At 37.0% G+C, this 16,626-nt stretch overlaps 1 protein-coding gene and 1 pseudogene across 1 annotated transcript; one reads left to right on the top strand and one right to left on the bottom strand.

Moving 5' to 3' along the window:
- Positions 1-720: 720 nt before the first annotated feature.
- Positions 721-2,563, bottom strand: LOC131431431 (probable cytochrome P450 6a14). The gene is made up of 2 exons (XM_058597143.1): positions 1,401-2,563; positions 721-1,337 (listed from the first exon to the last, which is right to left on the bottom strand). The coding sequence occupies exons 1-2, from the start codon at positions 2,524-2,526 to the stop codon at positions 922-924; spliced, it is 1,542 nt and encodes a 513-aa protein (XP_058453126.1). The 5' UTR covers positions 2,527-2,563; the 3' UTR covers positions 721-921.
- A 5,962-nt stretch (positions 2,564-8,525) lies between these two features.
- Positions 8,526-10,280, top strand: LOC131431434 (probable cytochrome P450 6a23; annotated as a pseudogene).
- Positions 10,281-16,626: the final 6,346 nt, after the last annotated feature.

The raw sequence follows: 16,626 nt of genomic DNA, 5'->3' as shown, positions 1-16,626 counted from the left end.
AAATAATAATTTATCAAACAAACAAGTGTTTTTCTACTTATACCAAATGAAACTTTTCTCAGAAGCTGGCCTAAAATTGATTAGTTGAATGAAGAGATAAATTAGTAAAATAAATTAATCAAATGTGAATCGTTGGAAAATCTGATAACTGAAGAAAAAAAGGAACTCCTGCAATTGTCGCCTTTTACGACATGGAAGCAGGAACCCAGTGGATATATTCGTGGTTTAGATTTCCGCCGGATTCCACACGGCATCTAGGCTGGTACTGGCCGGAGAAAGATAACAGTTACTATCAATCTCCTAGTGGACCCCAGCTCCTTTCATCAATAACGAAATGAGATGCAATAACTAATATTCCAGTTAAACAGGTATTATGTCCTTTGATGATGTATCAAATATTGCAACCTAGAAATAACAGGTCTTGATATGATGGTAAAATTTGCTGTTACAATGGCCTTTGTTCACAATTTAACTATTTACATCTACCCGGGTAGGCTTCACGCAGACTTAGGGTAGGGTTAATTCTAAACATCCGTACAAGCACATTGTCTTGATTTCTGGATGTCGAACATAATTTTATAATTGTATGTTGTTAATCCGAGCGGCGTTACAGATTAATCACTGGCGTTGTAAGTAAATTCATTTGAGTATCATCACAGTTGGATGAATCAACTAGGGTTTAGGGTGACGGAATGATTCGTAAAATAATTTTGATTTCAGTTTTGTTTTTCACATTAAATACATAAATCCATTTTAATTGAAATGGCAAAGTTTCATGTTACAATATAGATAAAACCAGATCCAACACCCTTTTGAAGTGGGCTTTAATCACACAAAGTTAAGCTCGAATCAGCTTTGAATAACATATAATAATATAAGTTACATTTCTGACTATAATCCAAGTGCCAATCGCTTCATCCGTCAGACCTTATCAATCTGCAACCACAAACCTCCTTTCGGGGCCATAATGAAACTAGACGGATCAATCACCAGCGGCGTGCATGTTCGGGATGCTAGTTTGAATCGGAAGTTCTTCAACAAATACGCCATGCCAACCCGGGCCTGCATCATTCCGAATCGGAGCCCGATGCAGCTGCGAGGTCCATCACCAAACGGAATGAATGCCATGTGGTGTCGTTGGTTAGCCTGGTCCGGATTGAACCGTTCCGGATCGTACATTTCCGGCTTCGGATAATACTCCGGATCGTGGTGGATTGCGTAAACAGGCACCATCACACGAAACCCCTTCTCCAGCACTATGTCGGAGCCGGGAACCTGGTAATTATTGCTCACGCAACGGAATATGTTTGTTATTGGAGGGTATTTACGAAGCGACTCTGTAATAAATGGAAAGCATGAAATTTGTTCAGTAACTGAAGTGCAAAAGCAACAAAGTTTACCATTGATACAGTTTTCAATATATTTCATGTCATAAATGGCTTCATATGTCATGGAACCGTGCGATTCCAGGGAATCCAAAACGTTCTGTCTTGCTTTTTCCTGAAGCTCTTCATTCAGTGCCAACTCGTACAAACAGAAAGTCATGGCAGTAGAGGATGTTTCAAATCCGGCAACAAAAAATACAAATGCTTGCGCTGCTATTTCGTTTAAAGTTAACGGACCCAACTGTTTTATGTTTTCTCCTTCAATCGGCTGTGTATTTTTCAACTTAATCAACAAATCCATAAAATCATTACGCACTTCCTTACTGTGCTCTCTATGCTCAACCGCTTGTTTGACTGCATTCATGAAGAACTCACTAACATCTTTTTTTATCACTCGCAAATGCATTCTCCGAGCCAAATCACCAAAAGTCAGGCCAAAGAAAACTTTGATCACCTGAATCGGACTTTGCTGAACAGCTCTGCGTCCTTTTTCACGAAACTTTGCCTTTGGATCCGCCAAGCTGTTGCACTCTAATCCGAATGCACAGGTTCCAATGACATCCGTCGTATAGCGGGCCAAAAAGTCTTTCACTTCAATATCCTGTCCCGTAGCTACCGCAGCTTCCAACGATTGCTGGAAATGTTCGGCGACCGAGGTGATTAAGGGGAACATTGTCTTCATCTTCCCTGAAGTGAAAGTCGGTGTAAGTTTATTCCGCAAAGTTTTCCATTTGTTTCCCTCCAAAGTAAGCAGATGGGCCGTCAGAGGATCATCTTTTTCGTTGTAATATAATCCACGGTCGTGGAAGTACCGGAAATCCTTAATGAGAATGTCCTTCACGAATTCCAGATCTAATGCAATAGCAACGGGATTTATGAAGAAATAGATGCCTCCAAGTTTTCGGGCGGGACCTTTGAGTTTCTCATAGAACCCTTTCGTCAGTGTACTCAACTGTTGCCCGAATAATCCTTGGAGATTACCGAGAGGATAGCTTGCCGGAATGTAAGGCACTCCACGCTTCTCCCAGTAAGAATACCGATTTCGCAACCAAAAAATGGCTAGAAATACAGCGATCAACACAAAATGAATCCACATGATTTGATAAAGAAAACCGAACTGATGAAACGACTGAACCGCCATCCAATCAAACACTGAATAATGCAAATAATTTGTTATCTCCTCGATGCACCGATACTCTCTTTTTGTGTTGCACGTAAACTTGCGACTGGAAATAAACAACTGATTTATTGACTCTCTAAGATAAACGGTACGAGTTTGCATCTTACAAGTATTCACGAGTAGCATCACAATGCTATGAAATAACTTGACTAGCGACTACAATTTCAATAGTGTTGGTATAGCTCTCTCATGAACGTAAGACGATGGGATAATATTTTAATTTTATTGTTCAAATCCTGGAATGACATTATGCAACCAAGTCAAATCGACTCCTCAAAACCGTCAAAAACCTCTCCTATCGATTCGCGTACTTTAATTACATTCTAATTGTATATTGCAGGTATTGTCATTTCATAAGTGGAGGCGATTTGCTAATTAATAGCCTGTAACCAATGGGGGTTGTTGCGATATCAGAAATAATATCTATACATCGGCTTCGAAACAAATGTAATAATTTTCAGCTTATCTTATGTGCAAACACATTGAGCACAGATAGCAGAGCTTGTTGGTATTAATATATGAGATTTTTGATTTTTTACCTTTTTTTTATATATAAAAAATAGGTATAGAATTCGCTCAAACTTTAGAAAAATTTTCCGAGGCCCGTAATTCCGTCCATTTTTAACGGAGATATCGAAATTTTTGGGTTATCGACTTTTTCCTCTATTTCAGCAGTAGAAGTTTCGAGCGCTGTCTGGCAAAGAAATGCTTGGGAGCAACATAAAACACGATTTTTTATACTGTTACATACATTGGTTTCCAAGTTCCCAAAAGATTGTGTACAGCATGATATTTTGCCTCGGACCAATTTTAGCACGGTTCGTTTTTGGCAACATAATCGTTCGAATATGGCATATGAAAACCAGATGATGGCAGAATTTTCGAGTTGAAAGGAATTCCTTAATTATATTGATTTAAACTATTTACAGCGATAAATGATGGAAAAATGTAACAGCCATATACCATTCGAATCAGTTCGTCGAGATCAGCAAATGCGTGTGTGACAAATAATTTCACTAAATTTTTTTCGGAGATAAATCAACCGTTTTCTACAAACTCAGATTCATATGAAAAGTCGTATACTCCCAAACAAGGTTCCTGAATTATGTTTGGTTCCGACCCCTGGTTCCGGAACTACAGGATGATAGGTGAAACGAAATTAAAACTGTGTAACTCATTTTTCTCGTAGATGGCTGAACCGATCTAATTTCAAATGAAATCTAAGAATCATCTAAGATTCAAATGAAAAGTTTTAAGATTCTAAAAAACTATCTTGTTTTTCAGTCAGATCCAACTTCCGGTTTCGGAGATACAGGGTGATTAGTATAAAAATGTCTATTTCACATAAATCAATTAGATTTGAATAGTCGATAACCTAATAAACTTTCACTTTCATTTTTGGTTGTGTTCAGTTTCAGTTTCGGAAGGCACCCAAAAATTTAATTCGCACTACGATTCCTCAAAGATGTCTACATTGATTTTTAAACATTTTGAAACAAATGTAAACTATACAGCTACTCAGGTGAATTTATCTGACTTCAAAGCAAAGTCCTGGCATTACATTCCTTTTGTGGAATTTGGCCTTTCTGTTTCAACAGACTTCGCAGCCGATTCTTAGTGTACAGAATCATTGCATGGCTAGTACTATGGATCCTACTGACACTAAGAATCCTTCCAGGTCGGGGCTCGAACATACGACAACTGGCTTGTAAGACCAGCGCCCTATGCATTGAACCACCAACCCGGGCTGACTTCGGCCATACCGATTTTAGAATTCCGTTTCTCAAAAAAGCCTAATCGAATTTCAGAAACAAAAGTTCAAATAAAAATAAATTCATTTTTATCCAATTCTGACTTCCGATTCTGGAATTATAGGATGATGAATTTTTAAAATTTAAAGCGATGTAGAAGATGACAATCCCGAAAAGCTTCAAAGTTGGACTCAAAAACATTGCAATTTATTCGTCATATCGGTTTGGGTTATGCTGGTTCCTGAATTCCGGCTCTGGAAGTACCTTAAATTACCGTAAACTCTAAAGTGGAACTTACTTCGACATATCATGGAATGTTTAATCGATTGTTACACTTTTAGATTCAAATTCGATTCGACTTGCAGCTTCGACATTACAGAGTAATGAGTGATTAAAATCTCAAATTGTCACTTAAAACGTCGGACATTAGAATAATGTCATGAAAACTGGATTAAGCACGTTTTTTTATTTAAAAGTTAATTAGTTCAGTAGTCGAAAACACGTTTTCGTTCGGCATGTCAGAAAAGGCATTGCACTCCGTTGCAAAACAAAAAGTGTTCTGGAGATAGCAGATACTTTACGTCTACTTAGCGGTTCCAATTGAACTGCCGAGTTTAGCACTAAGCAGTTCAATTTGAACTGCTCTGCACTAATGAGTCAAAGACGAAACGTAAAAATAACAATAAGAGTAGCTTCCCACGTAGCAAATGTAACTTATTGAGCTTTCTAGATGTTTTACAATTCATTTAGAAATGTTATTTATGTTAGATATGTTTAGAAATATATGTTAAAATTGGTTGTGCAACTTACCACTGTTAAGTTTCACAATACTACCGAAAAAATCACTGTAGAACAACTTTAAGTACATCTAATACAATTGTGCAGTAAATCACAAACTTGTTAATGTTTCACTAGAAGTTCTGCAAAAAATTTCACATCGTCATGTAAAACGGGAGTAACTATAACAATTGTCCAACTTATCAAAAACTTTCCAAACGGCTGTCATAATTGTACCGGACACAATATACGTCGAAATTGCTATAAATCTCTTGTGGAAGAAAAAATAGTGAAATGATTGATGCTCTCCGCAAGGCAAAAAATGCTAAGCCGAATTGATAACCTTGCTGTAATAAATATATTTCTGCAGAGTCCGCATTGTTTTGGCTGCCTCATGAATTTTTAGATCAGTGTGCGCAGTTTTCTTCAGTTTTAGAAAAAAACATTGATATAAAATTCAAAACTTTCAAAAAAAGTTGTGCATTATGTTTGAATTGAACGCAAAACTTGCAGACATGAGATTATTATCATAAAAGTTGCAGGAATACAGCGTTATATACGCAATGAAAACAAAAATCAATCAAATAATTTGTATTCGGTTTTCATCTCGCGAAAAAAATAAGCAGACCTGATATCACTTTTCAAATATATTGAACGAAAAGTTAATTTCAACATAAGTACTCCCATAGTTATATATTACCGCTTGTGCAACTTGTTTTTGCAACTCCAGCACACGGACTTGCCAAAATAATACCAACAGTGCGTATCACAAAAGTCGGGCCCTCTAAGATAAATGACTATACTGTATTGTTATTTAATTCAACTAGAAGATTAAAACTGATAAAAAACAAAACGTAGAGAATTTCTTTCCGAAATATTAACATGTTAATGTTTCCTGTTATTTAGATAATATATGTCATTACGTTGGGTGAACCATTTTCTATTCAACTCACTGTTTCAATCGATGTCATATTGGAAAATATTCAAGAAAAATCATTTCAAGATTCTTCAGGTTTAATTACACATTAGTTTGGTCAAAATCGTCTGAGAATTTTAAAGAATGTTTGAATACATGTATTTTAAACACCATTCCGATGATTCTCATTAATAATAATATACTGTTATTTCCTTTTTTTTCATAAATACGTTTATTTCATAGGCAATATACATAAGTTTTTCTTCGCCGTGGCATCCACAATACATAGTACTTTAAACCTAATATATTTCGAATATCATATTAGTATGTTGGTATTCATTAGTTAATCTAAACAATGTTTTTTACAAGCGAGCTGCTATTATGAATTACATTAAATGAAATACATTTATTTTGTACATGATCTTATAACTATTTCAGGTTTGTTTGTATCAGTTCAACACTTTTATTTAATATAAGATAGCTGGCTATTGGTTGAACTCATGGAAGAGAAAACAGTCTAACATAAAATAAAATTTAAATTGGAACTCCAATGGACTTAATGAAATAATGAAGAAGTTTCATGTAAGGAACGTCACGACAAGCAAGAATATCGCGAACTGGGACATTGGGTAGTCTACCTTGGGTACGCAAGGAATTTATTAGTTGAGATATGACATCACGATACTTCACGCATGTCCAAACGACATGGTCAATATCGCGGTAACCTTCGCCACAAGCACAATGATTAGTCTCGGAAAGTCCAATTCGAAGGAGATGTGCATCTAACGTATAATAGACTGTTATTTTCACAGAAATTTGTGTACAATCATCAAAACACGTTAATTTAAAGGCGCTTGAAAATTTCGGGCGTACGAATACATGTTTCATCATAAAAATGCAGTTCGTTGTCGATTTTTCATTTACAAAAACACAAAAGATTAATTCAACAATATGTAGCATTATCATTTTTCACGTGCAGATTATTTTACAAGATCCATGTTTGTGTTGAGAGCAGTTGTATTGAAAATCAAATGTGAAACTTATTTATTATAAATTATGTTTGTTATGTTTTTGTAAACGTCATTCCATTTCTTGTTTACATTACGTAGTAGATTGCACGAGTTTCACAATTGTTTTTTCTCTGATTTTATTACTGCCTTTTTGATGGGATCGACGCATGAGTTTTTGTATCAGTTGCACAATCGTTGTGAATAAATGTTCTTAATAACGGATGAATTTGAAAGTATGTTGCACAACAAAGAAAATAGTAATATAAACTAACTTGATAAATTGCACAATCAGTAGAAAAATACAGGACAGCAACTAAACATGCTACTTGGGTTAAACATCGTTTGTACTTCGGATATTCGATTCAGTGATTTCATGCAGTTTATCGAAAAGTAAATTTCGGTGTCAATTAGATTGTAGATTTATGATAAAGAGAACCGAGGAGAAACATCTTTCTTTAATTTGGCATTCAAAATTATAATTGAATAATTCTTAAAATGTCTGGGTATGCAAATTCCACAAATTTACTCCACCGGGTCCTGGATGTACTTAATGTTGCTATATTAGTAATTGAAGTTTCTAGCTTATTAAAATCCTCGCATTAGCTCCCAGATTGTGTTTCATAATTTATTACCTATTTCTAAAACTGGAGGTGAGTGAGTTTGGAAATTGCATTTTTAATTCTCGTACACAACATTGCAATTTTCTGATCTTAGAAACAGATGACCGCTCGTATAAAAACTCTATTAATCAAACACAACAGAAAACTCTGCTGAGCAATGCAACGGAGTTTCTGTCCGTAGAAATGCTTTGCCATTGAACTACTCTGGGATAATAAGCAACCCGAACATCGCACGGTGCAAGAAAATCAGTCGATGAATTTCCAATGATGATTTGCCACTGAGTGATTTAAATTTAAAATGTTTCGCTGCTTTTTGTTATTTTGATCCGTGGTAGGTATGAGCTTCAAATACGGGTAATACCGCTTAGGATTTAACTTTCGGCTCAAACCCCGTTCACATCTACTCTTTTTCAGAAACAATTTGTGAAACGCATTAAAGACCCGTTTCAAAAGCGAAAGTAAAAACAGAAAACTGTCATTTGCACTTAGAACGATTTCTAATACTCACCGTTCATCATTTCCTCTCGTATAATACGCCAACTCGGCCTGACACAAACACAAACCAGTTGTTCAAACTGACCGATGCTTTCCGTCACGAATGATTGTACCAATCATGTTTCTGTAGCTCTGCAGGAACGTGTCAGTTCACTTCATAAATTCGCTCTTGTTTTTCTCGCTCTGCTCTCAACAAGTGCCAAAAATACATGAGAGTACATCCAAAATCCGTTGTCAGCATTACTCATCACGTTATCTCTTTTGAATTTTGATGGTAGTGACTTTTATTGTTATGATGTGTATATGACTAATCAAGGTTACCTATCAAAAAAAATAAAACTGGAAGTTTGATTCATTCCCCAGTTATTCGTGGATTCCAGTTGAACCAACAACTATTCACAATACATCGTTCGCGCTTGTACCGGTCTCGGGTTGGATTGAATTAATCTGATTTTGGCTAATTTTGACAGTAAGTGGCACGCGATGGAATATTTAGACGCGATCATCACCGTGGTGATGCTGTGCCTCGCCATTTATTTCTATTTTGACCGAAAAAATTCGTACTGGGCGGACCGTAAAGTGCCATTCTTGAAACCAAATTTTTTCTTCGGCAATGCAAAAACCATTGGACAGACCGAATCGATGGGTATGCTATTCAAGCGGTTTTACAATGAACTGAAAGGATTGGGTCCATTCGGAGGGGTGTATCTGTTCTCAACACCGATTGCCGTGGTTACGGATTTGGATCTATTGCAATGTATCTTTGTGAAGGATTTCCAAAACTTTCACGATCGTGGAACATACTACAATGAAAAACACGATCCTCTGTCGGCCCACATGTTCAACCTAGAAGGCGTCAAATGGAAGTCACTGAGAAACAAACTGTCGCCGACGTTCACTTCCGGAAAGATGAAAATGATGTTTCCCACGATTGTGGCAGCCGCAAAGCAGTTTAATGATTTTCTGGAAACCAATGCTGAACAGCAAAGTGAACTGGAGCTGAAAGATTTGCTGGCTCGGTATACGACCGACGTTATTGGGATGTGTGCATTCGGCATCGAATGCAATTCAATGAAGGATCCAAACGCACAGTTTCGAGTGATAGGTAGAAGAATTTTCGAGCGGTCAATTCCAAAAATTGCAAATTTTCTCATGACTACCGCTCCGAAATTGGCGAAGAAATTGAGAATAGTAACTTCAGATCCGGAAGTGTCTAATTTTTTGATGAATGTGGTTCGTGAAACAATTGACTATCGCGTTAAGAATAACGTTCAGAGAAATGATTTCATGGATTTATTGATTCGAATGAGATCCACAGATGAGAATAAAAGTGGTGAAGGTTTGCTTTCTTTTAATGAAATTGTAGCCCAGGCGTTCGTATTCTATGTCGCTGGTTTTGAAACTAGTTCTACATTGTTATCTTGGACACTGTACGAACTTTCGCTGAACCAGGATATTCAGCAAAAGGGACAAGAACATGTGGTGGAAATTTTAGATAAGCATAACAACGAAATGACATACGAGTCTGTTATGGACATGGGATATTTAGATTAAATTTTAAACGGTAAGTTGGATTAATATCCACCAAATCGTTTTTGACTCGAAATCTTTTCTAGAATCTCTTCGCAAACATCCACCTGTCCCTGTTCATTTTCGGGTTGCCGCCAAGGACTATCAAGTACCGGATTCGAAAATGACGATTGAAGCAGGAACACGCGTGTTTATTCCTGTTTATGGAATTCATCATGATCCTGAGATATTCCCTAATCCGGAACGTTTCGATCCGGAACGGTTCAGTGCAACTAGCGAACAGAATCGACACCCGTACGCCTGGACGCCGTTTGGCGAAGGACCCCGTATCTGCGTTGGACTACGGTTTGGAATGATGCAAGCTCGGATCGGACTAGCGTATCTGTTGAAGAATTTTAGATTTTCAATCGGAGAAAAATGTTGCGTTCCTTGTGAGCTTGATCTGAAAAGTTTCATACTTGCACCAAAAGGGGGTCTGTGGTTGAAGGTGGAAAAAATATGAGAGCGGTCGTAATTTAAAGGTTATCAGTTCGTGCGAAGTGTACAGTAAGAATTTGAGATAGCAGCTATTGGAAAAAAGTTCCAGCAAATTAAGATACCGTTCGACAGATTTTGAGTCTTGGTATGCAGTTGTAGTAAACAATAAGAATTATTCATAGTTCCAAGCATGGTAATAAAGATACTATCAAGACTGAAATTTGAAAATTAAAACTGATCGCAACCATAAGTTTCAACGGATGCATGCAATTATAATTACTTTTCGTCTGTAAATTAAGCCGAGAAAAAGCATACAACCAACGAAATGCATCATGTAGCAAATGTCATTAGTTTCACTTCTTAGCATACCCTATAGGCTTTCTCATATAGAGATTCACTTTTTTAAGGGAAAATTGTATTCGTCGTTGAAGTATAGCAAGAGCTAAAAAAAGTCACTGTTTGGTGTAGATTATACCCGGGTTGGCGGTTCAATGCAAAGGACGCTGGTCTTACAAGCCAGTTGTCGTATGTTCGAGCCCCGACCTGGAAGGATTCTTAGTATCAGTAGGAATATAATACTACCCATGTGATGATTCTGTACACTATGACACGGCTGCGAAGTCTGTTTAAACAGAAAGGCCAAATTCCACAAGAGGAATGTAATGCCAAGACTTTGCTTGGTGTAGATCAAGGGCCGGTGGCATTATTTGTGAAATACCTGCCAATATGTTGGCGAAACTCACTATTTAAAAAGGCTATGCAATTACGGTGAAAATCGACTTTTGGGCTGAGACCCGAGCTTACTTGGATTGAACTTCCGATTTGGGAGTAACGGGATAAAATATGCAATAAAAATGAAAAAGTGTACTCAATTTTCTCAGAGACCGCTATACCGATTTTCTTCAACTAAAATTCAAATTGAGGGCTAAGGCTACCAATCATCATGTTTGTACTTTATTGTCAGTGAGTTCAGCTCACCTGCTAATCGGTTACGATAGCACCACTGAGCGATTTGAGTAACTGGGCAACCATTTGGATAGATAAAACATCGCCTCGACATCGTAGTGTCATGAAAATCGCGCCGATGTTCGAATCGATGTCATTTCAATCCAACTTCCAACACATGTTCTCGTATGCTGGACATCGTGTTCGGTACTTCGCTACACTTCGGTTATTGTTTTCGTACATCAATTCTCGCGCTCGTTTTTAATACCAGCAAAAACAAAACCGAAAATCTTGGTTGTGTTGGCAGCTCTGTAGTGTTGTCACATACACTCACCAACGTAGCTCAGTACGATCCCATTAAACCCTACCGCATTTCATTTGGATACGACTTCCGGTTTCAGAAATACAGGCTGATAAGTATGAAAAATACATTTAACTTTATTTATCAACTTTATTTATCAATGTAATCTCCATCAAGAGTAACGCAATCATTCCAGCGCCAGCTCTAACATTTCAATATCACTTTTGTAGAACTTTTTCTTTTTTGCCTTAAAATAGGTCTCAGTTTCAGTGATAATCTCTTCACTCGTGCGAAATTTCTTACCGATGAGTGTTTTTTTTCAGGTCTGAGAACAGCCAGTAGTCACTGGAAGCCAAATCTGGCGAATACGGTAGATGTGGGGGCAATCCGAAATTCAATTCATGTAGTTTTACCATTGTCCGTTGTCTTCATGAAACTTTTTTTTTCCTTTACAATATGCAGTTGTTTCTTTGCTATTTCAGCCTTCAAACGCTCCAATAACGTCATAAAATGTTCACTATCAATGATATTTCCTTATTCAAGATAATCGATAAATATAAAACCACACACATCCCGAGGCCATTACTTTACCTGCCAATTGTTGTGCTTTGGGCGAGGTGCACGAGTTGCTGTCCACTCAGATGACGATCATTTTAATTCCGGAGTGCAGTGATGAATCCATGTTTCATCCATTGTCACATATTGACGCAAAAACTCCGATTTGTTGCGTTTAAACATGGCCAAAAACTGCTCAGAATCATCAACACGTTTTTGGTCAGCAGTGAGCAAACGCGGCCCCTACTTTGAACAGAGCTTTCTCATAGTCAAATGTTCATGCAATATAAAGCCAACACTTTCTTTTGAAGTCAGCAAGCCAACGTTCTATTGTTGTTTCTGATGGAACGGAGTCTCCATAACACTATCCAAGTCATTGCTTTGCTTAAACGGTATTTTTGCTCATCAAGAAGTAGTGTAAAATGAAAACACGAAATTATTTTTGATCAATTGTTCTGAAAATAACAAAAGTAGCGTCACTCGTAGCACATTAACTAACAAACTAATTAATAGAATATCATGAAATTTCAACAGCTGTCTTTTAAAGAATGTATTAACTGAAAAAAGGTGACTGCATTAAAACTAGCGCTATCTATGTGTGGACTTTTCAGATTTGTGTTATATTCCTATAAGTAAATGTAAAACTTTTTTACAGATCCGATTGCCGAAATTATAGGGTTAAGAGTGCATGAAGCTACAAACGGTAATTTAGAACGATAATATAAAACAAGGAAATATTTTTCTAAACTTAACCCAAATCTGTTGTCAAGTCTCTTATAGTTGTCGGTCAAACGAATCGATTGCAGCTATGTCTGTTCCCAGTTCGCGGATTCGGAAGTACCGGAAATAGTGATCAAAAGCTCTAGAACATTATTTACTTTATTTTCTCAGAGTCGGCTGAGTAGATTTTCACAAATTTAGACTCAAATGAGAGGTTCTATGATTTCATAGACTGCTCTTGACGGATGCGACTTCCGGTTTCGGAAGAACAGGGTGTGTGTTTTAAATTTATACCATCATGTAGAGCGAAAATGCAATAGAATACGAGAAATTCCTATAGAATTAAAGCAAAATTTAAAAAACCCTTCTTAATCCACCTAGTGGTGTGATAATGCCTTTCTCTTCTTTCATAACAGTCTCATGAAAATGTATTTCATAATTTAATTAAATAATTTCGGATACTAATTTCGAAACTAATTGATTCAGATTGATTCGAGTATTTCACAAAAGCATGCTTCAGTGTTTATGTCACACAGTTAGCATCATTTTTCCAAATTAGTGCTTGACATTTGCGTTGCCTATTTGTAATCAGTGATGCTAATCAAAAAAAAGCCTTCTTAGTCCACTTAGTGGAATTTTCATATATCTTGAAAAATCACCATAGGGGGGAGTACATGAAATTTTCGAAATCGAAAATAAATTTTTGATGCCAAAAGGCTTAGAATTGCATGAAACGTCGAGATTTAGTGTCATCTCGAAAAAAAATTTTTTTGAAAAAGTCGACTTTTTGGGACTTAGAAAAAATATGAAAATCCCAGTCCCAGAAAGTTGAATTTTTCAAAAAAATTTTTTTTTGAGATGACACTAAATTTCGATGTTTTATGCAGTTTTAAGAGTTTTGGCATCAAAAAAAATTTTCGATTTTGAAAATTTCATGTACTCCCCCCTATGGTGCTTTTTCAAGATCGAAAATTGCCAAACCTTTACCACCGGGCAGCACCCCTTAAGCATGTCCGATTTAGGTCAAATTTTGCATGAAGGCTTTTTTCGAGGTGCTTAAACTTTTGTGCACTAGAACTTTACGAAAATAGAGTTGATCCCAAAATTTTGGCACCCTTATATATATATAAGAGCGGTAAAAATCAACGTGTTTTGTCGGTTACGTCACTTATACAATCATATCTTCGGAACCAAAACTCACAGCCATTTGATCTTCGAACTTGATCAATGGTCCGACAGTAGCTTTCAAACGAGCCCAAGTTTGTTAAAATCGGTTCAGCCATCTCTGAGAAAATTGAACGCGTTCAAATATCTTTGAAAAGTGCACACACACACACACACACACACACACACACACACACACACACACACACACACACACACACACACACACACACACACACACACACACACACACACACACACACACACACACACACACACACACACACACACACACACACACACACACACACACACACACACACACACACACACACACACACACACACACACACACACACACACACACACACACACACACACAGACATTTTCCGATCTCGTCGAGCTGAGTCGAATGGTATATAACACTATGGGTCTCCGAGACTCCGTTCGAAAGTCGGTTTTTCCAGCAATTTTAATACCTTTCTATAGAGAAAGGCAAAACTGCAAAATCCGGTAGTAATATTTTTGAAAACATGAGCTATATGAGAAAGGGTTATCATAACACCATGAGGTGGATGAAAACAGTTTTTTTTTTCAAAATATATTAAATGTTTATATCCTCTTATAAACAGAAATTCTATGCTCTGTCTAAAAAACAAATTGTTAATTTATAAACAAATTTTCAGACCAGCCATGCTTTATGCCAATGGTGGAACAAAAACTTAACCAATTTGGTTAAGTTTTTGTTCCACCAGTAAGAAAACGCTTCAAAGGATTCAGAATAAAATTCTGAAAATGATTTTGAAGCGTCCTCCCTGGTTTAGTACAAATGAGTTACACAGACTCACAAATATAGAACCATTAGATGTAATGTCACATAATATTATAAGCAAATTCAATTGAACCGATTCGCTCTCTGTATTAGTTAGTAAGTTAGTATATAAGTTCCTTTTCCCCATCACACAATACAAGTAGGTTTAGAATTTTCCCTACACAAAAATCTCAGAATTGCGGAAACAAATGATGTCCTCATGGTAACAACCAAATCATATATATAAAGGGCTGAAAAGTCACCACTTGTGGCTGAACACCCAATTTAAATCCTAATAATTTAATTTTAACTCATGCTCCAATAAATAGTTATTTAAAAAAAAATTTTTTTTTTTCGAAGACTCTTCATATAAAGACTGTCCCAGAAAGTATGGACGCTACCAAAAACCGCTGCCATTCCGCAATGGTTCAGAATCTGTCAATTTTTATTGCTTCGTCCTGTTGTTTACACTCTTCTCTGACCACTTGTGCAGTTGTTTATTCGTTTTCATTAGTTTGTTTCGAAATGCGTGGACTTTCAGCAGAACAACGTCGAAAAATTGTGTACAAATTGTGCACAAAATGCGGACTGTTACTGAGAAAGACAGCAAAAATGGAAGGAGTAAGTGAAAAAGCCGTGCGAAATGTAATCAGGAAGTTCGGTGAGGATAACACCTTTGAGGATAAACCGAGAACGGGTCGAAAAAAAGGTCCTTCTAACCCTCTGTTGGATAAACGTATACTTAAGGCGTTCGAGCAAAAGAAGGAGGTTTCAGTTCAGGATGTGGCCAAAAAAGTGGGCCCATCGGAGTCAAATGTTCTTCATGCTAAAGAACGTTTGAATCTTCGAACCTATAAGAAGCAGAAACAACCAAAACGTAGTACGAAACAAGAAGCATCGATCAGGCCGAGAGTTCGAAAGCTGTACAATACGATTCTTGCTGGAAATTTGAACTGCATAATCATGGACGACGAAACCTACGTGAAACTCGATTACAAATCCTTGCCGGGACCACAATATTATACGGTGCGAGAAGGGCAAGTGTTGAATCAGTCCGAGATATCGTTTGAAGTCGAAAAATTTGGTAAGAAAGCTATGGTCTGACAAGCAATTGTAGCTACGGTAAGATTTCGAAACCCTTCATCACCACTGCATCAATAAACAGCGAAATATACATCAAGGAATGTTTACAAAAACGACTTCTACCCATGATTCGAAGCCACAAGGATCCTGTTGTCTTCTGGCCAGATCTTGCTTCTTGCCCCTACTCGAAATCAACGGTAGAATGGTATACTACCAAAAATGTCACTTTCTTCCCAAAAGACATGAATCCACCAAATTCGACCAAATGAGGAATTTTGGGCATTAACGAAGGCACATCTTAGAAAACATGTCTCGGCAGCCGAAACCATTCAACAGTTCGAAAAAGATTAGAAAAAAGTGTCAAAACTTGTCGCCAAGAAGTCTGTACGGAATTTAATGAGGAACGTTCGCAAGAAGGTGCGCCAGCTAGTCTACAATGGCTAAGTAGCAAATGTTGAGAATAATATTCTGTTGTTGTAGTCTAATATTATCAGTATATCGAATAAAATTTTAATATCTAACACTTGTGAACTATTTACAGCGAAATCAAAGTGCGTCCATACTTTCTGGGACAGTCTTTATGAATATAATAATATGATAATCAACAAAAGTTCGTTAGTACTTAGAAAAATCACTTGCTTGTTAAAATTTGTTCGCGTTTCACCTTCGGCTCCAGTAGTTCAAATTGAACTGCTATGCGGAGATGGGAGTTTAATTTGAACTGCTTCTAGCACTGATGAACCGAAGGCAAAACGTGGAGAAATTGAAACTAAATATGTGCTTTTTGCAGAAGCCAAAAAAACCCTAAATGTTCACTTTTTTGTTGCTGAAAAAACACGTGGACAGGAGGCGCTAGGAATTTCTTTCAGTACCCTTTCTCATGTCTCGGGCCTGAACGAAAGTCA

This window comes from Malaya genurostris, chromosome 2 (genome assembly GCF_030247185.1).
Source record: "Malaya genurostris strain Urasoe2022 chromosome 2, Malgen_1.1, whole genome shotgun sequence".
Classification (NCBI taxonomy): domain Eukaryota; kingdom Metazoa; phylum Arthropoda; class Insecta; order Diptera; family Culicidae; genus Malaya; species Malaya genurostris.
Note: the sequence above shows the minus strand (reverse complement) of the source record. Positions and strands in the feature narration are given on the sequence as shown.

Bases quoted from the DNA above. Each gene is read 5' to 3' on its own strand.
- LOC131431431 (XM_058597143.1), bottom strand. From the start codon at position 2,526: ATGGCGGTTCAGTCGTTTCATCAGTTCGGTTTTCTTTATCAAATCATG. The intron at 1,338-1,400 runs GTAAACTTTGTT...CATTTATTACAG, and splicing joins TATTGAAAACTGTATCAATG to AGTCGCTTCGTAAATACCCT.